Source organism: Papaver somniferum, chromosome 3, assembly GCF_003573695.1.
Source record: "Papaver somniferum cultivar HN1 chromosome 3, ASM357369v1, whole genome shotgun sequence".
Taxonomy (NCBI): domain Eukaryota; kingdom Viridiplantae; phylum Streptophyta; class Magnoliopsida; order Ranunculales; family Papaveraceae; genus Papaver; species Papaver somniferum.
This window is the reverse complement of record NC_039360.1, coordinates 20,111,767-20,138,286: the sequence shown is the minus strand read 5'-3', so window position 1 is coordinate 20,138,286 and position 26,520 is coordinate 20,111,767. Positions and strand designations below refer to the sequence as shown.

The following is a 26,520-nucleotide window of genomic DNA, read 5'->3' as shown; positions in this document are numbered from 1 at the left end:
ACTATGAGACTCAATTGAGACTGAATCGACCCTCCGATAAATACAACTTCAATCGTATTCCTTACACCTCTTAGATCTCGTAAGACCTTGCGCAATTGGTTTATCTACATGACGTCCTTTACAGGCATAAGAGTTTCTTCAGCCTCTAACAGATAGCCTATTAATTTATTTAAAAAAGTTATGCAATCAAGGTAATGGAAATATGTTTGCTTATGAAATATCTTTAAGGATAAATAAGATATCAAGCAAAACTCAACCATTATGATAGCTTACTCTCTTCAAAAGGTTATAGAGATGCCCAATCGATTTCACCTCACAAGATCAATCGGATATAAAACTTGTGGAATTACAATGACGGAGTCGAAGAGAACTTTTTAATTTCTGCCTATCTTATTCCCTGACCGATAATTCTTGAATGGATGTATAACAGAAGAGACAGACCTTATAATAAACAAGAATTACGATGACCTACGATTCTAGATATCAATAAATATCAGGTAAAAGATAGTATGATCGGGCTTCACGAATCCGTTAAAAAGTCTTTACCTAATACAGTTTCTCGAAGAAAACTAGGTCTTTAGAAGACGAATCTATTCGTAACTCGAACACACAAGTGCCAGGTTATTAAGATTCAAATTTGCAGATAATCCTTTATTTATAATCATGAACAAACCTAAGTAGCATATAATCAAAGATGAGTTTGTGAACTAGTTTCTATGTTTACGAATTACTTTGACACCATGTAAGCTCAACTTCTGAATATAGATTGATTATACAAGCATGTAAGAAATTTTCCTTGAATTACAAAAAATATTATGCATCCTCGAATTTGTTGATATAACCTCTGTGCACCAAATGGTTGGCCGAAGAAAAATGGCTAAGTTTTCCACGAACTATCGAGCAATCGTGTAGTTCTATAACTCTCAAAGACTAAATCAGTTCATGAAATATCCAAAACAGGCCTGCGATGAATTAGGAATATTCAAATACTAAATCAGTTCGTCAACTGTAAAATTTGATGAACATAATGCGCCATGGCCTGAGATGAAGCTTATCCAAAGTTTCCGCTGTGTGAAAGGAGGCATATTGGTCCAATGCCAATATCGCGCAAAAGTGGCGCATTATGTTTAGCATATTGGCCAAGATGTTGCTAATTATATTGGATAAGGGATAATATCATGCTGCTAACTATATTGGAAAAAGGCCAATATCGAAACAAATGATGCATTAAGACAGTTGGGTAGGCATCCAGAATGCCGTTCGGAACCGTCAGCAAGACAATGAGATTGATCATCCCCACACGTTGGAAACTGGCCAACGTTGTGTATTGTCAGGCCGGCTAGCATACCACTTACGAGAGGCAACCTGGATGACCGTCAACTGGATCTTTTTCCACAGAGTACTACAAAAAGAAGTGGCACGTTGCGTTATACTCTTGCCAAATTCTTGGAACCAACCTTGTGAACCTTAGGGATTCCTGAGTGGTGGTATGAGACGCCATTTAGGATGCCTTGTTGAGATATCTTTTGGCAAGTGTCCAAATTGATATTCTTGGTAATGTTGTGGACTCTTTTTGGATTCCTGAGTATGCGGTATGGGACGTTAACGCATAAGGTCCTAATTGATGTCTATGACAAATTGAAGAAACTTTACGGGATCTCTTAGCATCTGGTATGAGACTTTTGCTCAGGAATCCAAACCGAAGAATTCGTCCGAAATAGTTGTTTATTTTGAATTTCGGGGACAATATTCTTTACATCATTCCCGTATTTTTAGCACGTCGCATGCTCAAAGATGCGCCATGGCATGAGATGAAGCTCCATCCAAAGTTTCCATTGCGTGAAAAAAGGCATATTGACCCGAGGCCAATATCGCGCAAAAGTGGCGCATTATGTTTAGCATATTGGGCAAGGGCCAATATCATGTTGCTAACTACAATGGCCAAAGGCCAATCTCGAAACAAATGATGCATTATGCCAGTTGGGAAGATGTCCTTGAGCGTTGTAGCTCTACTTTAACGCATTATGCAGTTTGTTGGCCTAAAGACAATATTGCACAACAGGCCAGAGCGAGCTGGTTGAGAGAATATTGCGCAATCATGGTAGTTGGCTTATGGACCAGAACAAAAATTCAGCAATCATAACCGGTTTTTCATAAGTACATGGAAACGACCATGAATAATGAAGCAAGCACCTCAAAAATGGTACTTGGTGAATGTAAAAGTGGTCCCCCGGTTTAAGTTGTAAAAATGTCATTAAAACATATGCAGACTATGCACCAAGTAAGCTTCATAGCTTAGACGAAAGAGCATAAAGGATGCTTACGCTTCATTTATAGCTGCATAGCCTTTCCAATGGAGCATATTAAGCATGTGCATTATTATGACATGCCGCATGCTCAATAATGTACAATCTTTGTGCATTTTGACGGAACGACCTACACGGACTAGTCCATTGCCATTATTGCTTGGCCACGTCCTTACAAACGAGTTGGCTTAAGTTGTCCATTCGAGGATGAAGTATGGTCTGTGCTTGATCCCTTTAGAGTAGGGAAGGGTACGTAGGAATCCACAATGAGTTGCAACATTGTCGGTCCAGCACATTATCGCTCATATCATTCAATTGCGAGATGATTGCGGCATATTGATCTCTCATATCATCTGGCTCGGTATTTCAATGAAAGAGATGATTGCGGCCAAACTTGATGAGGCAAGTTTCATTTCATTTCTCGGATGCTCACACTTCCTATCAAGGCGCTCAACGTAGGCATGCACAAATGGCGCATTGGGCATGGCCAGGAAAGTAAGCTACATCAACATGCAAGTTAGCGGAGCTTCCATAAGCCTAAGGAAAGTAATTCATGAGCCTGATTGATACACCCTTGGCACGAGCAAGACAAGTGCATGCTTTCAGCAATGCCTAAGATAAGTAAAGAATTGGAAATAGGCCTGCAAAAGACTACGTGCAAGTTCAAGGCATGTTTTATGCTTCGAAAGGATTCAAAGGCCAGTGATGCATGCAAGATATATATGCCATAGCCTTCAAGGCTTTATACCCTTGTTATGTGGTAAGTTGGAACGGTGTGGAAGCTAAGTTAGCTGCATGATGCTCCACGAGCATGCTTGCAAGGACAAATGAACGTGCATTTGCCTAATTTTAAGGCCCGGTGAGTAGCATAAATATGGCGCATCGGGCGCGCTAGGCGTAATTTTCGGATCCGCCACAAAATCAGTTTGCATCAAAAGTGAGATAAAACTTCTTGTCGATATCCTTGTTAAAGTTAACTTAAAACATCCTAGATTTCCCCCGACGAACGATGAGTATATGAACATGTATTATTTACTTTCCCTCTTAACTATTAAGCATTCTGCCGAAGCTAAGTTTCCGCTGGTCATGGCTAACCTTTGACTTAAGCAGAAACCAAATTTCCACCGGTTAGTCGAGAGCCATAACAGTTTGATCATTTTTCTTGTCTTGGCTCAGCTGCATTTCTTACTTTCCACCATAGTTCTGAGGAGAGAGAAGTCTTTTTTGTTTTTGCCGTTGTGGCCAGTCACTAACTACTCAAGCGAGAGCCATTGCCGTTACCCTGTTGTAATTTTATCATTTTCGGCCAAAGCACGCTTGGCCTAACGAGAGGTGAGATTCTTAGTCGTGGAGCCATCCACTAACTACTCAACGGAGTGGGTTCAACCAGCAAGCGTCCACATCGGCAGCCTAAAAAGTGTGTTAACTGTTAAACCAAACAAATTGGATCTCAAACAACTCTCTCTCAGTCCGTCGTCACTAACTATGAGTTCTTGGGATTTCTGGGTAGAAGAAGCATTATCCAAACTCGAATCCCTAAAGCTTCTTCGTTCTCTCAGACCAATTATTACTAATCAAAATCATGAATTACAATCAAACGAAGAATCTCTTCAAACATTTCATAATTTAAATTCGTGGGATCGATCTTCAGTGGAAATTCAAATTTCAGAACCTACATTTCAGAATTGGATTCAGATTCTTCCCAGTTCCGGTGATGAAATCATTTCTATCAGAGATAATGGAGATTCAATCATAGGAGGAGGAGGAGCTCAGCCGCAAAGGCTGAGAAAATTAGTGTTATTCTCTGGAAATGATTACTTAGGATTGAGTTCTCATCCAACTGTTCGGAAAGCCGCAGCAGAGGTACAGTGTAGCACGTTATATGCTTGGTTTGAGTTTTCAGATTAATGAAATGAAATGATTTGATTTTATGATTATTATGCTTATGAGTTATGAATTTTTCCAGCTTAGGCAGTATTGAAGTATGGAATGGGTCCAAGAGGTTCAGCTTTGATTTGTGTGTATACCAGTCACCATAGATTACTCGAGTCATGCTTGGCGGATCTCAAGAAGAAAGAGGTAAGGATACTTATCATCTTTAAGCCGTAAAGTGAAGATAACTAAGAATTGAAACCTTAATATGAAGTACATTGAGTAATATGAGCTGAGTTCTGTTTTGTTAAAATTGGTTATATCTCTCAAACATTGACGTAGTTACTGTGAATGTGTGCGGATCACAATTTTAACTGTTGTATAGTTAGTTTCCTGAGGGAGAGAGGTTTTTCGCATTTTATGCAATAAGTGTTGTCAATGAAGTGGAATCTTCGCGGTGTTGACTACTGACTTAGAGTGCATAGGGTGCTGTATGTATGGTACAATAAAAGGTTAATACATGTAGTTAATTGAATTTTGTGCAGTCGGAGGATTTATTCTTCTAGGTACATTGCTATTGGGATATATTACAAATATGGTGTTTTAAGTAAAACATCAGATGAACATACTTTCTAACAGCTTGAACGAGTTGTTTGTTCCTTTTCACTTTCGTACGTTCCTAGTATTAAACTTGCTTTCTTGCTTTCAAGCTCATATCAGGTCCCACGAATTTCTTTATGCAAGGGAATCATGATATTATAAGCTAGCCTTTTCTCGATTGACCTCTCCTCTTTACAAAGTATTTGGTTTCTCTTTCTAGACATTCATTTTTTGTCTTCAAACTTTTGCAGGATTGTCTTCTCTGTCCTACTGGCTTTGCAGCTAATATGGCTTTGATGGTAGCACTAGGAAGTGTTGGTTCACTCCTACCCGATGGCAAAAAACCATTAAAGAATGAGAAGGTTGTTATTTTCTCTGATGCTCTGAACCATGCATCAATCATTGACGGTATTCGCCTCGCTGACCGACAACAAGTTCAGATCTATGTTTATAAACACTGTGACATGGTCCACCTAAATACTTTGTTGTAGGTCTATTTTTCATTCACAATTAACACTTCCTTATACTTTATGTTGTGTTTCGGCATCCACTGGATTGGCATATGGTTTCAGATCAAGTTGCACACTGCAGAAAAAAGTCGTTGTCAGCGATGGGTAAGTCGTGCATATATTGGAGAAATTCTATTTTTATTTCAATTCCAATACCATATAGAATTCTTGTATCAGATCAAATGTTCTATTCTTGCATTTTTAAATTTCTAACCAAGCTGGTGTATGTATGCTGAATGGACACCAATGTTACAAAACCTATCTGCCATTACTTTCCCTTCAGTTTCCTACTGGGGGGTTAAAATCAGGTGCCCAATTGGACTGTCCTTTCAACAGCCTTTTATAGCACCTAAACAGTTGATGTACGAGAGACGGCAAACTCAGCTGTCAGAGTTACTAATTTAATTTGCATGCTACATTATATGGAGCATACACAACATGAGCTTCTATCTAGTTGCATAGCCGAAATCCTCTTGTATAACCTCTGGCAGTCCCAGTCATATTATAGATGCACACAACACACATATATGTCTAATACAATAAGAGATTTACAAGGAAGTAAACTGAAGAACCGTGATAAATTAAGTATCCGAAAGAAACTTACATGTAACCAAAGTTATTAAAAACTGTAAAGTAAATAATGTACTATCTAGTTTGCCATCTTCTTGTAATTGTAGTCTTTTTTCGTCTTTTTCAATTTAAAGGCAACTACAGCGGTATGGCCTTGTCCATGTGTTACATGGGGATTTTTATAGCAGCAAGGGCCGGAAGTTTTATGCATCAGATTTTACGTTTTGCACAGGTTGTTCAGTATGGATGGAGATTTTGCACCAATTAAAGAGCTTGCGGAGCTTCGAAAGAAACATGGCTTTTTGTTGGTCATCGATGATGTAAGTATGGGTCGCTTTCTGATATATATGTACATAGATACATCCATCATAAGATTGAGGATTATTGACCTCAGTTCCGCAAAAAGGGATGTAGTGACTAAGCTGTTCAGGCCCTGTCCCATATCTGCTGTGGCACTAATTTTTTTTTTTTATTCTGTAATTCTTGGACTAAAGCTCACCAGATGGCCTAGTAAAACTCTCTGTACTGACAACAGGTCTCATTGTAAGACACAGAAGAATTGTCCTCTAGTCAGCTCATTTTAGGGGCCATTCTGGACCTGCTTATGGTGAAGATGCGTAAAGATTCTCTCCTTATCAATGATGGAGAAGACTCCTCTGACATTCACTGTTTTGTTTCAGGCTCATGGAACACTTGTTTGTGGAAAGAATGGTGGGGGAGTTGCAGAGGAGTTCAACTGTGAAAGTGATGTGGATATATGCGTAGGGACCTTGAGTAAGGCTGCCGGATGCCAAGGTGGATTCATCGCTTGCAGGTTAGTCCTATTGATATATCTTTTTCTACAGATACCACTGTTCAAGATCTTAGTGTTTAAATAATTTGCTGAGTATTTGAACGACCAGTCTATTCGATAGCAGAAGTATAAGGAACTGCATATTAGAAGGAACTAATGTAATGCTGGTATGGCATTATTAGATAATTTCCCAAAATAATGGTTGCGAATTTATTTGGATTAAATATCAAACAAAATTCAGCCAAAATATTTTTCTCCCTCAACTCATCAATGAATTGTAATTGGACGGAACGGTTTCAGTTTTATGTTTCCTTTTTTTCTGTAATTTTTCTCCATCACTTTCGAGTCTTGGACAACTCTAGCTAGGAATCTAGGTAGTTCAAAGACTGATTTATTACGACGATTGAACTCCTCACGGTCTCATCCAAATACGACTTTGTTATATTTTCCTGAAGTTATATATATTTTGCTCTAGCTCAGTGCATATACTTTGATCAAGGTTAGGTTTGAAAAACAAAGATTGACATCTAACACCTGTTAAGAATTAAAAATTGTTATAGGACGAGCATTGAATTGTATATTATCTAGTGCGAACATATATAATCAGATTTTTTTTTATTCTTTGAATGCCAATTCAACAGCAAAAAGTGGAAGCAGCTCTTACAATCCAGAGGCCGTTCTTTCATATTTTCAACTGCTTTGCCAGTGCCTATTGCTGCTGCTGCACACGGTATAGCCTGGTCCCTTGAACATTGCTTTCTCCAGAGCATCTTTTTCCAATTTATCACAGCTCTTGCAATCCATGCGTAAATGACCAATTTGAATCTTGTTCAACGTCTTTATTCATTCTTAATAGTGATTGGCAGTCTTTTGTATCTCTTTGTTTTGCCATATTTGTGATGACTAACAAGAGTAAGCATAAACTTAGCAGCTGCTATTGTTGTGGGAAAAAAGGAGAAGTGGCGGAGAAAAGCAATTTGGAGAAGGGTACAAGATTTTCAAGCTCTCACCAAGATACCCATTACCAGTCCAATCATTTCTCTCGTTGTTGGAAGTGAAGAAAATGCTCTTATTGCGAGTAAGCATATTCTGGAATCTGGTTTCCACGTGACAGCCATCAGACCTCCAACAGTGCCTGCTAACTCATGCAGGTATACATATATAGTTTGTTCCCTTATATCAACAGTTTTTTGGTATTTTTCAAATTTTTGTAAAGCATCGGTAAGTAATGAACCTATAAGAAATGTGGATAAATATTAAGAGGGAATTCATGCAGGCGACTTGTTGAGTAGTATGTGGTAGAGTAGCTTCTTTGTTACAGTTTCTTTCTTTTTTTCTTGGAATGACCACCCTCAAGATGTCTCGAGCGACCCATGACTGTTGAATTTTCCGATTCTTCTTTGTTTGTCCTGTTGTCAAGTTTGTGAAGGAAAAGTTATAAATTTGTAATCTGTTTCTACTTTTTGTATCAGGTTACGAGTAACTCTTAGCGCAGCGCACACTATAGACGATCTGCTAAAGCTGACAACTGCTCTCTCCCTATGCATCAAGTTCAAAGACATTGGTGTTGTCACAAACTTCTATAAAGCAGATGGGTACTATGCAAAGCTGTAGTTCTAAAGAGTCTGTGTTAAAGTAGTCTAGCATTGACCAAACTTATGATATTTGCAAACCAAATTGGGAAGTTCTAAACCCAGAAAACTGGTGAAGATCAGTTCTCAGCATCTTTTGCTAGGATATCAGCAGGCCCATTAGCTTCCTAGAAACATAAGTACAAGACCAGGAATCAGAAGATTCAGAACTTAACAGAAGCTTTTCTGCAATCACTTATTATGTCATTGATAGCCTATTTAACGACCCAATTCTTGCATTTATAGCATTCACTACGATTAAACCGTCTCCTTCCAGCGTACCCGGACGACATACAAAAGGTAAGGAGGGTAGGAAGGCCCGACTCAAAGAGATGGAAGTATATAGCAGGCTGCAGAAATTGGCATGAAAGTCCAAAAAGTATTTCCTGAGCATGTTTTGAATACTAGAAGTAAAAATGTTTCTGTTTCTCCGGAAATAAAAATGTAAATATATCTTAGTAATCAAAAATACAATGCAAACCAACCTATAGGGTGCGGTCGTGTAATTTTTTTCTTCCAAAAATACTCATTTTTTCACTTGTAAAGTTACAGCCAAACTAGCTTATGGCTTTTCGAAAAGTAAAATACGAAAAATTCATTTTTTTACTTCTAAAGTCACAGCCAAACTAGCTTCTGGCTTTTCGAAAAGTAACTTAGCATCCAAACATAAAAGATTTGCACCATCCAAACGACCTATAAAAGGTCAAGAATATTCCCGCACAAATTGCCACAAAAACCTTAATTTGCATTCCATTTTCAATAATTGGAAGATATATATTGTGTAATTAATGGTATTGCTTAATATGGTAAGAGATTTATAGTGTAATTAATGGTATCGCTTAATGTGGTAAGTGTCATTTAAATTCATGCCGTGGATGGAAACCAAATAACTTATAAATACACACAAAATCCTAAACTTCAAAATATACAAAATTCATGCCGTGGATAGAAACCAAAATCACTTATAAATACATATACAAATCCTGAACTTAAAAATAAAATATACAACTTGAAAATTTACAAAACTTCAGCTAAAGCTAAGATGGGTTATCCTCCTTGTCAATCCATAGGTTGCGGTAAGAAAAGTTTTGAACTCCTATTAGATCATTAGTAAATCGTCCAACAACTTTCTCACTGTTTGACAAATTTTTTTTTGTATTTTTTGATGCTAAAATTGCCCACTGTTTGATGAGGGCGTGACATCAACCATGCTCAAAAATCATATATTTTTGCAGATTTTTATTTTTATTTTTATTTCTATGGTTTTGTGTCACGGGCAGGAAGTACAAAAGGTTTATGGCCAGAATTAGTTGGGAAGCCAGGTGCACAAGCCAAGGCGATCATAGAAAGAGAAGCACCTGGAGTGAGAGCAATTATCATTCCAAAGGAGAGGCCACACACTGATGATTTTTGCTGTAATCGTGTTTGGGTTTTTGTTAATCATGATTCACAGAAGACGGTAGCCTGGACTCCTAAACTTGGGTAGCCAACAACTATTATTATTGGATTTATTGACAATAATGTGATAAACCTATTTTAATTCGATAAATAAAAATGCTAAATTATTTTTCTTCCATAGTGATTCTAAGCTCTTTTCTTGCAGACAATGTTTTAGCCCACCTAGATTTTCAATATTGTTTTCGGTCGTTGATTGCAAAAGTCACATGCCCTACAACTTGTTCTCCACAAAAAAAATCTCTCACTGTATTTCCCAGAAAGCTTTTCGTGGTCTATAAAGCTTTGTCCATCAAAATGTTCAAATTGAAAAGCCCAGAACAAAAATATTAAGAGAAAAGCCGAAAACAAAAGTATAAAGAGAAACATTGTGAAACGAAGAAAGTGTACATGCATGAACAATCAATATCATGTATGTATACCAAGAGAAAACATCATGTATATTTTGAATCACTTGAAAAATAAAATAAAAAAACTGCCAAACAAAAAATCAAAACAAATGTTAATAAACCTTGTTTAATTGGGGGCCATCAAAATTAAACGGGCCTGCATTAGAGGACAAAAAAGGTCACCCTATCCTAATTTGGGTCATTCCTTATAACTTTTTTCCTAAATGGCTGAAATGCCTCTAAATAATTAGTGATAATCTTAATTAATTAGTGATAATCTTATTTAATTAGAGTTTAATTCTTTCTTTTTTTTTTCCAGATTTTTTGTCTGCAAACTGAATTTTTTTTTTGCCCAGATTTGTATGAAAAGTCGTCATGGTATAAAAAAATTCAGTGACGACCCTAAACAGTCGTTAATGATTCGACTGTTTCAGTGATGACTCTAAACTGTCGAAGATTCATTAATGGCGGAAGAGTACGACAATTTTGAGTTGTCATAAACATAATCAATTCCCTGACGACCCTTTGAAAGAGTCGTTATTGTTTTGATTATGTGCATGACGACTGTAAACAGTCGTTAATGTTTTAGGAGTGTCGTTACAGACAGTCGTTAGCCTATAAGAAGAGTCGTTATCTTCGTCGTTAATGGCGGAAATGTACGACAGTTTAGAGTCGTCATGGTATTGGAATTTCTTCATTGACGACTCTAAACTGTCGTTAATGTCTATGAAGGGTCGTTAGTTAGGGTCGTTATTTGAAAAAAAAAGAATAGTAACCAAGGGTAAAACAGTATATTCACGATCGGATTAATACGCCCCTGAAAATTTTGGGGTGCAAATAAAATGTCATGGCCCCCATTTAATATTTATGGCCCCCAATTAAATTAGGTTAATAAAGCTTCCACGTTGAATGGTGAGGAAACCCTCATTTTCTAGTGGCCGAAATAGGCATTTTTTGAGTTTTGTGAAACGAGCATTTTCGTGAGGACACTTGGCAACGTATGATTGGTTTAAAAAGAACAGAAAAAAGAAAAAATAGGAAACCAAATTCATGACGTGACAATATTTAGGTAATCTAAAGACTTAAAGGGTTATACAAATAAAGCTCCCACGTTGAATGGTGAGGAAACCCTCGCTTCCTATTGGCTGAAATAACCTTTTTTTGAGTTTGGTGAGGACACTTGAAAACATATGATTGGTTTAAAAAGAATAGGAAAAAGAAAAAGTAGGAAACCAAATTCAATTTGGAATTGATGACGTGACAATATTTAGGTGAGGGCACTTGGCAACGTATAATTGGATTAATAATTACAAACTCAAAAGAAAAACCTAAGTTACAGTGTTTGGAATTTTATGGAAGTCCAAATTCAATTTGGAAATCGTGTATGTACCCTATGACTCTTTTTTATAAAGGCGAAAACAATCCACATATTTCACACATATTTTTTTCGAAAATAAAAGGAATAAAACAAAAAAAATCTGCATATATTCTCCACCTATTTAAGGGTGTCTCACCCTTTACTGAAGATGGTGTTCGTTCTTTCTTCCCAAGCCAAGCTACCTCTAAATTTATTTCACGCAAACGTTCTAAATATTTGAATGAGTGTACTTCTCATGGTTATGGATTGCGTGTGTTAGCTTTTACTACCTTAGGGGAACTTAGTGAAGATATTATTTGTTTTTTCAAGCGTCTGAAGAATTGTTTAGTTAGCCATGACGCTAGTAGCGGTCTAGGTAGTTTTATTTCTCACAGATTGGTGTTGCTATTCAAAAAGGGATTGGTGCTCAGCTTGTTGCTCGGCTACCAACTAAAAACTATGTAATCGTTTAAAATTCATGATTGATTTATGAATAAAATTTGTTTACATGTTATATTTGTTTAATGTATTTGCCCCGCCACACCAAATCAAAAATACATCGTCATGGGGAGGGACGAAACTCCGCGTGCACCAAATCAAAAATACATCGTCATGGAAAGGGGCGAAGCTCCGCGTGCACCAAATCAATGTACCGCCAAATCAAAAAAGCATCGCCATGGGGTGGGGCGAAGCCCTGCACACACCATGTTAAAAGAAAAAAGCACAAATCTAATACTATCGTATAGTTAATACCCATAATCATATACAAATTCGAGAAGGGGAAATTAGGCTCAGGCCCAACCCATGGATAACCCATAATATGAGGCCCTTAATTAAAAAAAGTTTAAATCTAGGCCCCGAGTTTTTAAAAGACCTTGATACCCTTATGCATATTGTCAAGCCCATAATTAAATAAAATTTAAATCTAGGCCCAAAATTATTAAATCTAGGCCCGAAATTATTAAAATACAGTGCGAAGGTGTAAACAGAAGTTACACATGCATATGGCATGTGTAACCAGAAGTTACACATCCTTATGATATGTGTAATGCAAAGTTACACTTGTATATATATGCAAATAAATGGACATCAAAAAAAAAACACAAAAAAAAAGTTATTACTTTAATATTCATTTACAATAATTTCTTAGCATGTGTAACTAGAAGTTACACACGCATCTGTTTAGTGTAATTGAGAGTTACATATGTGTCTATCTAGTGTAACTGAGAGTTACACATGCATCTGACTTGTGTATTCAGCGTCAACTCCAGTTCCAGCGAGACCATTACCACGTTTAAGCAATTAGCTTTTATGAAGTTATCTAAAACCTGAAATATAACAACAAGCAATCAGTATTTATACGATTAAAATGAACAGTACATAAAACAATGTATATTTCAGTTTCACAAGCATCTGACTAGTGTAGCTAGCGGTTACACATGCATCTGAATTGTGTAACTGAGAGTTACACATGCATATAACATGTGTAACTAGGAGATACACATTCATCTGGCTAGTGTAGCTAGCAGTTACACATGCATATGATTAGTGTAACTAGGAGTTACACATACATATTGATATGTGTACCCAAAATCAGTATGTGTAAGTAAAAGTTACACATCTAATTAACATGTGTAACTTGCAGATACACATGCATCTATCTGACTTAGATATGTCAACATAAAATCAGCAAATCCATCTCTAAATGAATAACACTAGCAAAAACGAGAGGTGACTATCAAGCAATTACCAGTCATAAAATAATACAGTTAACCTTGCAAGTGAATGAGAAGCTCTTAATTAAGATATCACTGCTTCAGCAGAAAGACGTTGTTAGCACTGTATTAACAGAAAGACGTTTTACAGCGCTAGTCTAGATGTACCTAAGCCATTTTCATATTATCGATGACGAAGGACATTTTAAGCAACAGAAAGTAAAGCTTCAGACAGTAATTATACTGGCAGAATAATACAAACACCTGGGAACCTTGTGCTAGCACATTAATATCGCAAAAAATGATCACACAACTGATTCAGCATGGTATAGATATGAACCCAGGAAAACAAAATGCATGTGTAATCAGTAGTTACACATGTAAACAATAGTTACACATGCATATTAGCATAAGTTACACATACAATCATCATGTGTAACTAGAAATTACACATCTAATTATTATGTGTAACTATAAGTATAACCTGCATCTAATTAGTCTAATCTGCATCCACTACTACTCCCTACTACTAGGACTTGATGTTCTTTTCTCAATTTCATAAATATAACCACTATAACATATCCCATCAAATTAGCATGTGTAACTATAAGTTACATATGCATATCCCATCAAATTAGCATGTGTAACTATAAGTTACACATCTAATTTGCATGTGTAACTAGTAGATACACATTTATTTGGCTTGTGTACTTAGAAGTTACATATTTAATTAGCATGTGTAACTACTAGTTACACATCCATAGTCTGCCAATGCTAGTTAAACGTGCAAATTGTCATGCATATGGCTTGTGTGATGTGCAGTTAAACAGATGTATGAGTTAAGTGAAACCATTCCAGACCTATATCCATATACTACCTTTCAAGAAAAAGAAGTAGCTAGTCGTAAGTAATCAAGAAGGCTTACTTGATAACGGTGTTCACTTTATCTGTCTGGATGTTGTACATCTTCTTGAAAGCATCCTTGTTTTCTTCTTCTTGTTGTCTTCAATCTTCTTCATTGCGGACTCGGTGGTGAGTGGGTATTTCAGGATCTGGTAATGGTCCAGCTTGTTCCTTGGTAGTGCACTAATATATTGGTACTTGGGATTCCTTGCCTTCTACAATGTCTTTGGCCTGTGAAATATGACTGATGTGCAGATATTCTTAGCCTTCTTCTTAATGGTTGATGCTCCAGCTTTGACATCCTTGGAAGCTTTGTTAGCCAGCACCTTGGGGTCAGCCTTCTTAGTAACTACATGACAAGCAAATGATATCAGTGCCATAGCAGCTAGAACACTTCTCATACAAATGAACAAAACAGGACATCCAAAAATCAAAAACCAATGGACACAGAATAGTCAAATCTATCTCATAACTGAATAAACTAGAGCAAGTATACAAAACTTAATAGTTCACCCTTACAGAGTTACAGACTCTACAAAAATAAGGTAAAATTAAAAATGTTACAGTTAGATAGAAGTTTCATATTAGGTTACATATGCATATACCATCAAATTAACATGTGTAACTATAAGTCACACATCTAATTTGCATGTGTAACTAGTAGATACACATTCATTTAGCTTGTGTACCTAGAAGTTACACATTTGATTAGATGTGTAACTACTAGTTACACATATATAGTCTGCCAATGCTAGTTAAATGTGCAAACTGTCATGCATATGGCTTGTCTAATGTGCAGTTAAACAGATGTAATGTGCAGACCTATATCCATATACTACCTTTTGATATACATTCATTCAACGGAAAGCATTGACCCCTTTGATATACATTACAAAATCCATATACTACCTTTACAAGGATGCATAAGTCAACAGTAAAAACCAATCATTGACAGGGATGCTACCGTAGTAAATTTATCAGAACAAGTTAACCTTGATCAAAACCTGCACCTCCACCATCAACACCACCACAAATTCTTTAATCAAACTACATATTTGTAGTCCAAGATTCAAGATAAGAAAACTAAAATCGAACCAGAATGAAAAGAATGCAACCTTAATGGAAAGAATGCAACATTTTCAAGTAAAAAGTCGAACAAAGAGATTCTGACTATCGGCTGAGAAAAAATACACAACTCACTGGTTAACAACATAATAATTTTACACATAAATTATTAGTAGTAACAATCATTACTATACATAAGTAAAATCTATGTAAACAGAAGTTACACATTCAAACAATATGTGTAAGTAAAAGTTACACATCTAATTAGCATGTGTAACTAGAAACTACACATTTATTTAGTTTGTGTAACTTGAAGTTACACATCCACTTAACTTGTGTAACTAGAAGGTAGCAACAATATGGGTATTTCAGTAGAATTGTGGTTACCAAGGGATCTTGTTTCCAGGCGTTTCCTCTTAGATTTACCGATGCCAGTGAACTTCTATCTGCAAATAAGAGACAAGACAAGTTAAAGATCACCATCATTCCACCTATCAATTTGTTTACTTCATAGTCTTCTCTATCTTCTCGAAATTAAATTGAAGTTTTCAGTTTTTGAGATTTATGAAAATACTTTTTGAATTCGATATTGAGATCTATCACTTAATTATTTTGATCGAATTAAAATGATTGCAACAGAAGAAATTTACCTGTTCAATAATTTTGGTGATGAAGTCTTCTCGATCTTTCACTGCTGATGACTTTCTCGATCTTCTTTACCTCAGGAAGATGGACTTCAGGAATATTTGGGCGAGACCTGAAAAGAACAATAAAAAATTCATAGGAAACAACTCCAGAAGAAAATAATCCATTGGAAAACTTGCAAACGCTCAATCAATCGACTCACTTTTGGATGAAGGTAGATGCATTCGACCACAAGAACAGAACAACCAAAGTCAATATAGAACAGTGGCAGACCAAAGTGAGCAAGTGGTATTCCAACAATTCAAATAGAACCCATGTAACAGTAGCTCCACCAAGAACACTAGCTGAAATATTCTTGTTCCTCCATAAGAAAACATCAGCAGCTGCAGCAGCAGAAAATTCAGAACACATTAATCATAACGAAAAATCTAAGCATTCACAAATCAACCAATCAATTTTACTAAAATAATTTTGGGGCAGATCGTAACAAAATAATTTCTCAACTCTCAAATTCAAAAAGACATGTAGGTGGACTGTAAAGTAAACAAATTGATATATGAAGTAATGGTGATCTTTAACTTGTCTTATCAATTATTTGCAGAGGGAAGTTCACTGGCATCGGAAATGTGTTTGTTGGATAAGCTACATGTTATGTTTTGTTAGCTATTGCGGTAATTCTATTCTCTTACGATGATTGAAAAGGAATACACAGATGCATATCTCGAAGTTTACCTTCAACAAACTCGACGGTTTCAAATTTCAGTAACAATCTTGCTCAAACAAATAAGCTACATGTTCTGTGATTCTCATTACCTTAAGTCAATCTATACTTCTGTACCTTCGCAAAAGATAGTTTAATTCAATATAATCTTATAATGCTTGTCCATGAATGCAAGTTTCTGATTTTCAATTGCTAAGACATGAAGCAAAGTATATCTTTAGTGTTTCTGTTTTCAATTACTAGGACAACATTGACCAAATGAATTTTCAGAAAAATAAGGCTCTTAATAACTATATACATTGTTTACGTGTATGTGTGGATTGCAGGGAGTGGTGGTGTTGATAATGATACCAAAAAAGTGGTTAAGCAGATGAGGATGGTGTTGTCTAGTGAGCTTCAGGTAAACATGACTCCATAAAATTTGATTGTGATTGCCACATTTCTAGGTATCTATATATGTTGGCATATGGATGTCTAACTGCTAGTTATCCGAAACCTGTAACTAGCAGGATGTGTAACTAGCAGTTACACATTCTGGGATATAAAGTTTATGTTATGTATATTGCAAGTTCTTATGAAAAGGTATATCATGCATATTAGAATGACTAGATAACATTGTTCGGCAGTTGCTTTATGGCCAGCTTGTTCTCAGTAAAGGACCATCATTCAGTTTGGATGAGGATCTAGCAGTAACTACCAGGATGTGTAACTGCTAGTTACACATCCTGGGATATAAATTTTATGTTATATATATTGCAAGTTATTATAAATACAACTATAACAAGCTTGGTAATACCCAAATTCCACCTTCGTAAATCTAATCAGATCCACGAAATCAATCAGTTCAGCTACAAAGTGAGATACCGATCAATATAGCTTCAATTTTCACATGTTTAATATTTAATTGATTCATACATCCTAATCTAAGTATACAAAAACACAAAAATCACATCCACTCAAACCTCGATAAGATCACAGACAAGCAAAACAAACTAAACATCTAGGAATTGACATCAACTTTACATACAAACCCCAATCAAGTGCATCGATCATGAAATTAACAGTAAAACGAATCATTATCCACCTCCAATAACATGCAACTAAGTCCACTAAAACCAGATCAGAAATTATTTCAAATCCAAACAAAATCAAACCAAATCTAGAACTTCAAGCTCAAAATTCAACCTCAAAAAACCTAGATCAACCACCAAACTACCAAACAAATCTACAAAATATCACAAAAAATCAGTAGTGAGATTTTTACGCTTTTCACCACCAAAGACATGATTAACAGGTTTCTTCCTTCCCAAGAGGCGATTAATAGCAGAATGAACACCTTTTGCTGATGAATATTTAGGTACTGACTGATGTTTAACTTCCTTTTCATTATCAAAATCAGATGAAGACGATGATGATTAATCATGTGAATGAATCTTCTCTGATACCTTCTCCATCAACGATGAATGATTTTTACGAAATCTCCATTGAATCAAATCAATTCGCAAGGTGGAAAATTAATCTCAGAAAACCCTAGAAATGATTTCTCCACAGATGAGAGAGAGGAAAGAGAGAGAAAGAAAATTTAGAAATGAAAATATCTACTGATTTTATTCTTGTTTAGATAGAAAAGGGTAAAGTTGTCATAGCGAAAAAAACATTTTCGTTATGAAGCCTTAAAAATGAAAGTATTGGGCCTGGAAATATCAAAATATGAAAGTATGGAGTTGATAGTGGATGATCCATTTTGTGGGGCTTCTAAATATTGAACCCATATAGTAGGGTGGTTCTAGTATTTTTCACATTCGAGAAACACTATGGCGAAAGAATTAAAATATAACGAAAAGACTACTGCCTAAGATAGTTCTAATAAAGTTACCGTGACACCGTGGCCCATAATCATACCAACTAAGTCATTTAGTACAATCTTATTTATAAAAGTTGGGATTGCAAGGGTTCCAAATTATAGTCGAGTGATCTTCCGTTGCATGATTCTCCATACCTTACTTGGTTTTCTTCTTTGTAATTTATGTTGGACGGTACATTTTGAAATTCGTACATTATTTTTTTAATTTTGGTTACCATTCTAGCTAAACACCATAGTGGTTCCATTCAAAGCCTATGAAACGAAAAAAAAATTCTGAACCAGTTTCGAATTGTACTTTTGGCCAATGTCTCCTCAACATAATTGTTGAAGTCATAAGCATGGCCCCATGTCTTAGCTACGAGTGTGGTGGGATACCTAAAAGTTGTGCCACTGATATTATAGTTCTTATTGCCAAATCCCTGCATATAAAACTTGCACTGGCACATCCGGGGTATCCTCTAGCCTCCCCGTTCGTTTTGATCCTGGATTAGGGGTGACCCAACCCATCAAAATGGTTGATGTTGATCGTATAGTGTTGGTTGGGTTAACAAAAGGTTGAATGCCCGATAATATTAGAGGTCGACCATCCTTTGCCCAAGGTAATTCATGTAATATATTAAAATTTATCTGGATAGTGCATTAATTATTTCCAAGCTTTATCGTTTTTGACGATAAACAAGTTCACTCTTGGCTAACACCTGGCATAGGACTTTCTTCGTTATTATCATCAACTCATGTTCAAACAACAAGTACATACCTAGCAGATGCACCAATCCTAGAAAGTCTAAGTAACTAAGAAGACTAAGAGGCCCAAACAATTCATAATCAGCAGGGCCTGCTCTAAGCCATACAAGGGTAGATTCCTTATCAAGGCGACTAAACCCAGTTACAGGACCACTAATTCCCGCACTATTGACCATTTATTCCGGAATAATCTTTTGAGGAGGGACAATTTTACATATTTCTGCCGAATCCTTCTAAATTCAAGGACCAAAAAAGAAAACAAAAATAAGTGACAATAAAGGAAGAGCGTATTGTTTGTAATAGTTGTGTGATTGCTTTTTGTGGGTTAAGGATATCGAGATAAATGAGGATGGTATTTGGTTGATTTGGAAGGGGATCCCAAGTCGTTTCAGCTACATAGCATGAGAAAGATGTATATACTAATTTTTAGAGCATTTTTGCAATGAGTACATAGGTTTGTGTTGGTGAGATGGACACATTTTAAAACATTAAAGGTCGTTAGACCTTTGATAATCATTTTCCACAAGAAAAGTTGTATTTTTGGGGGCACGACAATGTATATAGAAAGTTGGTGGGTGATAGAGAGTTTTGTCGAAGGCGATTACAGGTTAAAGTTAGGCATTTGTATCATATCGTTGTGTACCTTTCGGATTTCCAATTGAAAGAAAGATGCTGATAAGGGGCATTATAAATCAACAAAATCAAGCACTTTCAGATCTTGAAAATGATCAAGTGAAAGAAGAAACAACCTAAGAGATCTCAAAATCTGAAAATGATCAAGTGAAAACTTTCAAAGAAACCTGATTACCAGATCAACCTCATTATTTATTATTATTTTTGTAATTATGTTACTAGATGAACCTCATTCCTTATTCTTATTTTTATCATCAACTTTTTAGTCGTTGATATGTCCTAATGTTATAGTTAAAAATTAGTTGTTTATAGTTAAAAATTAGAAGTGATAGATAGTGACCTTATACATCTCGGAAAGCATTCATTTTTGGTAGAAAATGTCTGATACGATATCACTGTATCCTTACAATAACCCTCATGAGAGCAAAAGAGAATGAGAAGAGAGCCAAATGGCCCAAACACTTAATTTCCATTATGCTAAAGTTCAGCTCTATTTACATGTGTTAGAGCATTTCTCGGTCGAACTCGCATGCGTTGCTATCTCAAGCATCTTTTTCAATGTTAGTGATCAAAACTGTTGATTTCTAGCCTATTTATAGATGTTTCGGACTAGGACATAGATAGTGTAGTTGAGCTTAGATTTCTCAGAATTCATCATTTGAAGACGAAAAACTACTAAGGGGAGCTTGTGGAACTTCATCGACAAAAGATATGTGGAGACTTAAAAACTCATCTATCACTAGGAAAGTCTATTTCTACTCTATCTCCTATATTGAGACATACGTCGTATTTACGATATAGTTTTCTACTATACACATTTGATATTTCGAGGTGAGTATATCTCGCTTACATATCTCTCGAAATATGTGTTGGCAAGCTTTCGCTTTATCCATGTTCATTTTTACTCGTGACGAAAGTCATGTTGACGTTTCAATAACTTGAAAATTGCTTTGATGCTAATAGTGTGTGAAAACGGCTATTGTCATCCTCTAAGAATGTTTCAATAATTGGAATGTAGAGTTGATAATATAACCATCTTTGGATATAAGCATATACAATGTGTTCGCATATTAGTGTATAAATCCATAAACCGGGAACCAAGTGTATGCATATGTGTATATACGAAATTGTCGAAGGAGACAATATAAGTATGCGTACCCGTACGCATACTGGTAGAAGTTTTCGAACCGAAAATATCTGTTGTGTTTAGGAATTACAAACTCCTAAACTAGTCACCTTAAGTATGCGTACCCGTATGCATACTGGAGGAAGTTTTCGAACCGAAAATATCTGCTGAGTTTGGGAATTACAAACTCCTAAACTAGTCACCTTAAGTATGCGTACCCGTACATATACTGACGGAAGTTTTCAAACCAAAAATTTCTTCTGAGTTCGGAAACTTAACAAACTCAAATCTGGTTGCTTAAGTACGCATACCCGTACGCATACTTAAGCTGGTTATTTTATCAAATCGATTTATTCATGAACTTAAACATTTAAATCATAAGGAATGCAATCTTTGCAAAACGTGGATATAATGTTCATGATTGATTCAAGTGAATCAAACCGATTTTGTTTCGATTGTGTCTTCTATGTAATTGAACAACTCATTAACTAGTTTCGTTTGAAGTCATTTGAACTAGTTATGGTTAAGATGAATTAGGTTAATATGAGAGTAAACATATGGCTAACCTCGGTTAACTATTTGTGAACCAACATGGTGTACACGTTTAGGCGCGGTTACATAAACCTAGATGAGGGTACATTTCATTTGTGTGTAACAATCTAAGTTCGATATAATGGTTGAAAGATATTAGCTTGGTTGAATCAGGTTTTTCATCTAACGGTGATTATTGAATGCTTTGTTACCTAGGTAACTTAGATTGCAAACCCTGATTTGAAAACTATATAAAGGAGAACTCTAACAACTGGGAAACCTAATCCCCACACATTCTTTGTGATGCTAGTTGTATTGATAGAGTCGATTTTCCTTTAACCTTAGGTTTCTTCTCGAGACCCTGTAGGTTAACGACTTGAAGACTTCATTGGGATTGTGAAGCCAGACCGAACTACCTTTCTTGTAGTTAAGTGATATGATCTTGAAGTTTCTATCGTACGAGTACAATCGTAAGATTGTCTTGATATTTATATCTCCGATAGGAAAGATAGAAAAGTAATCACAAACTTCTTCGTCTCATCGTTTGTGATTCCACAGTATCTTGTTTCGCTAGTCGATTAAGATTATCGTGAGGTGCTTGATAATATTAGGCTGTTCTTCGGGAATATACGACCAGTTTATCAATTGGTTCTTGTTCACCTTGATTTATCAAAAGATGGAACAAAAAATCTTGGGTATTTCTGTGGGAGACATATTTATTCAATCCTATAGACGTTTCTGTGTGAGACAGATTTTTTTTATCAAGTCTTCGACTTTGGGTCGTAGCAACTCTTGGTTGTAGGTGAGATCAACTAAGGGAATCAAGTGCGTAGTATCCTGCTGGGATCAGAGACGTAAGGAGCGCAACTGTACTTTGAATCAGTATGAGATTGATTAGGGTTCAACTACAGTTCAGTCCGAAGTTAATTGGTAGTAGGATAGAGTTTGTAGCGGCTTAATACAGTGTGGTGTTCAATCTAGACTAGGTCCCGAGATTTTTCTGCATTTGCGGTTTCCTCGTTAACAAAATTATGGTGTCTGTGTTATTTTTATTCCGTATTATATTTTGTTATATAATTGAAATATCACACGTTGTGCGTTAAGATCAATCAATTAGAATATCCAACCTTTGGTTGTTGATTTACATTGATTGACACTTGAACATTGGTCTTAGGTACCGTTCCAGTAACTCCTCTTATATTTAATCGGGCTCGCATATTTCTATTTGCTTATTGCGGATTGAATTAAGAGTTAGAGATATTATACTATTTGATATACTTTACTCTAGATTGAGTCTGACTGTCTAGTTGATGCTCTAGAAAGTATATTGGAGAAAGTCCTCTCAAATTGCCAAACTAATTGTTGGGTGTGGTTGTTAGACCCCCGCATTTTCAATTGGTATCAGAGCAGGCAAACACGTTTAAGACCTTATAAGTCTGTGTTTGTAGCGATCTGACTATATGGACATAAATGCTATCTCATAAATGCACCACCAGATCCAGGGATTCTAGAATTTTCTTCCATGACTAATTTAAAAAATTCTGTAGAAGAAATTCTATCTAAACCTCCACCAGGTTTAAAATCCCTTGAAGTGTATGGAGGTCTTGAAAAGAAACTTGAAAGCTTATCTTTTGATGTTGAGTTATATCTCCAGAAAGAACAAGAATCTATTGACAAGCTAAATCAAGTTATGATGAATAATATTTATGTTGAGGTTGTTAGAGCATTGCTCGGTTGAACCAACAAGCTTTGGTATATCAAGTTTGGTTGTCATATTTTACTGAATCAAAACTCATGTTAAGAGTCGCTTGATTATGTACTAGAGTCAACTTCGTACAGGTTAGCTTGAAAGTATTAGGATATGAGACACTACAAGTATTTCGAAGACTTGAAGATTTGAAGAAGCAAGGAGCTACAACGACAACAATCGTCCTTCCACTTGAGGTTAGTGATATTTGACTTGAACTGTTTCATTCCCTAATGTATCTTTCAAGTCGTGCATATTGAAAACATAACTACGAAGCATATTTGAAATCTAGATAGACATAGTATTAAGGAATACAATACGAGGTTTATTGCTTAGGATTGATTCTATACCAAGAAAACTATGTTTAACTACATGAGTTTAAGGAAGTATACTTACGGAACTTGTTTCATAGTTGAAAAGAATCAGTGGGATTGGTGGTCTGATTATTGAGGATATGTATAGCAGGACCAATCCATACCTACTGGGGATCTATAAGAGGAGCAATCATATTAGGGATATCTAACAGAATCGATCCTCATAGCAAAATCCAATTTCCAGTTTCACATATTCTCTACGGTTTGTGTGATTTTCGGAATAGGGGTTTGCTAAATAAGAAAGTTCAAGATGTCACAAAGTGAGTAATTTGAACATGTGTAAAATCTCATCTCTTATTGTTCAAAGATTTTCCTTGATATTCAAGGTAAGATCCCAAATCGAAATGTTTGAGAATCTTTTATTAAGATTTTTGAATGTATACTAATATTGAGTTGTCATCCATGAGGGATTTCGGTATAACAGTTGGATATGGGTTGGAATTAGATAAAACTGAATTTTGGTGCTTGTTGCATACATAAAGAATATTTTCGGTTATGGAAATTCCTTGGTGTCCAAACTACCTTGGTCTATAAATAGTAAAGTTTGTTCTTCTTACAAACTCATCATGTGGCAAACCCTTCATTTTTTAGTCGATGTTGTAGCCTACTAATAGTATTACTTGTAATGCTATATTGGAGAGGAGAGTAACCTAAGTATGCGAAATCTCTTCCGTTCGTTAGTTGAAAGAATACCATGGGATCAAGAAGTGTCAAGATGATACCGTTGGTGGGAAACTAGAATTTGCATTGTTATTTTAGTTTTTGATTATTGATTTGATTAACTAACGGTTGTTAAACCTTGATTGCACCTATTTTGATTATTCTTGAGAGCCTTCTCTTATGATATAAGGTCACTCAAACTAGATCAAGGGATTGAGGATGGTTCAGATCTGTCTTTAGATCTGACTTAGACTTGTGATCATCCATTGTTAATAGACTTCGTTCTGTGTGTGATCGGTCATCAGAGGAATCAAGTTTATTTGTGCAGGTCAATAAAATAACTAAAGATTTGAAGACAATTTCTTGTCGGTTTCGAATCTTTGTGATTTACTTCGTGCACATACTTGATCGTCTGGTATCCGACTTAGCGTTGTTTATCTTTTGATAGACATCTTATTTGCTAGTCGTTTATATAGCTAAACTATCATTTGGTGGTATTCTTCAGTATCCGAATTTGATAGTTTGTAGACCCAGATCTTGGTAGGTCTAATAAACAAATAATTTTATTAGATTAAACGGAAGAGCCTTTGTTTGACTCAACATAAAATCTCTGATTTACTTCTTAAGATTGAGAGAGCAGTTGCCGAATACAATTTTATCATTTATAGTTTCGGAATACGATCCAAGAGTTAAGTGCAATAAGTCTTCACCGTTGGTGAAGCTACTTAAGATAGTGAACTTTATCTTAGGATTCACGTGCGTTGGCCAGAGTGGTTGTATGCGCAGGAATACTGAGAAAACTATGTAAATATGGGTAGATTACTTGATCTCAACTGTACGAAGTTGGTAGTGGTATTTGTATAACGGCTTAATTATGAGAGTATTCCATACTGGACTAGGTCCCCGGGTTAACCTGTATTTACAGTTTCCTCGTTAGCAAAATCTTATTGTGTGCTTTTATTTTACTCACTGCATTGTAATTATTGTTGTAGTTATAATAAAGTACTTTCACTTGTATGTTAATCAAAACACTTGGGTTGATCCCTATAGTTAGGTTCAGTTCCGGACTTGTACTATATACCAAGTGTATACCTTGTGGTTTCTATCTTCTTGATAGTTTCTTTTTATATTAGATCATGCAAACTATCAGTCATATAGGTTGATATTCAAAAGATTGTGGTGTGCTTGGTACCCAGGTCATTTCAGGCACTAACTGAATGAAGATAAACATTTTTTTCATTCTACTTCATAAGGTAAAAGCAAAAAAGTAGTTTGAGTGATTGATTACATACCATAACAAGCATATATATAACCAGGAAACTTAAAAGGCCAATTGTAAAGCTCTAAGGAAACTAGCAGTTCCGAAGTTGTAACAAGTCTTACATTAAAGTTATATTGTCATTTATTGAAAGTTGTGCGTGGTATACTCTTCCTCCAGTACATGAATGCATATGAATATGATGAACTCAATAAGGTCAAATGCGTTTCAAAGTAAAATTACCAACCAAAATTGGGTTATACAACAAAACCGTAAAACTGGGCCATAAATATTCATCAGTCAATAATACAAATGTGAATGAAATGACTAAAACACATAAATAAAATGAGATAAATTTAATTTGACAGTCTTAAACTCTCAGTAACCAGTAGTGAGTAATATTATGAAATCTTTTATGATTATGATAAAAATCAAATAAAATATCCACAAATTTATTTTGTGCAGAAAATATCTACAACTCGAAACATATCCTTAATTACCAAAATGGAGGGGAAATGGAACAAGCTTTAGTATGTACACAATATATCTACAATTCACTTTGTGCGCAAAATATCCACAAGATTTGGTATCTACAGAAAATATCACAAAATTCATTTATCAACAAATTCAGTCTGATGCGTATGTTTAAAACATGAAACAAATCATATATTAACTAAGAAGAAGTGGATCTATGTAGAATCCTAGGAGTTAGTCTGTTGTTCTAACCATGAAACAAATTAAGATCTCACCGTTCTTTCTCGAGTTTAGATTTTGCATTATTTACTATTTCCTTAACTTCTAAAGCCATATATTTCCATAAAAATAAGTTTGAACCATGAAAGGATAATACACATTTGTTTAGAATCTGTGCAGGAAATATGCAAAATTTCGATCTACAAATCCAAATATACACAAAAGTTGATATATGCAGCAATTATGTACAACCTAGACTTGTGTAGAATATATGCACAACCAGATATGTACTCACAAAATAGATCATAAAGATGAACGCGCACATTAAAAATCACACTCATACTAACCACAACAACATG

The 26,520-nt window shown here is 35.6% G+C and overlaps 2 protein-coding genes and 1 pseudogene across 3 annotated transcripts; 2 read left to right on the top strand and 1 right to left on the bottom strand.

Moving 5' to 3' along the window:
* Positions 1-3,749: 3,749 nt before the first annotated feature.
* On the top strand, positions 3,750-8,829 carry LOC113361000 (8-amino-7-oxononanoate synthase-like). Of its 2 annotated transcripts, XM_026604396.1 has the most exons (9): positions 4,030-4,169; positions 4,273-4,385; positions 5,030-5,265; positions 5,351-5,392; positions 6,090-6,177; positions 6,538-6,671; positions 7,292-7,380; positions 7,582-7,801; positions 8,123-8,829. In XM_026604396.1, the coding sequence occupies exons 2-9, from the start codon at positions 4,296-4,298 to the stop codon at positions 8,262-8,264; spliced, it is 1,041 nt and encodes a 346-aa protein (XP_026460181.1). In that variant the 5' UTR covers positions 4,030-4,169; positions 4,273-4,295; the 3' UTR covers positions 8,265-8,829. The 2 variants fall into 2 exon arrangements, with proteins under 2 accessions (XP_026460182.1, XP_026460181.1); XM_026604397.1 differs by lacking the exons at positions 7,582-7,801; positions 8,123-8,829 and having other exon boundaries at positions 3,750-4,169; positions 4,278-4,385; positions 5,030-5,186.
* A 468-nt stretch (positions 8,830-9,297) lies between these two features.
* Positions 9,298-9,857, top strand: LOC113360999 (glu S.griseus protease inhibitor-like). Its single transcript, XM_026604395.1, has 2 exons — positions 9,298-9,357; positions 9,562-9,857. Exons 1-2 carry the CDS (start codon positions 9,324-9,326, stop codon positions 9,765-9,767), a joined length of 240 nt encoding a protein of 79 aa, XP_026460180.1. The 5' UTR covers positions 9,298-9,323; the 3' UTR covers positions 9,768-9,857.
* Positions 9,858-14,315: 4,458 nt separating this feature from the next.
* LOC113359118 lies at positions 14,316-19,315 on the bottom strand (annotated as a pseudogene).
* Positions 19,316-26,520: the final 7,205 nt, after the last annotated feature.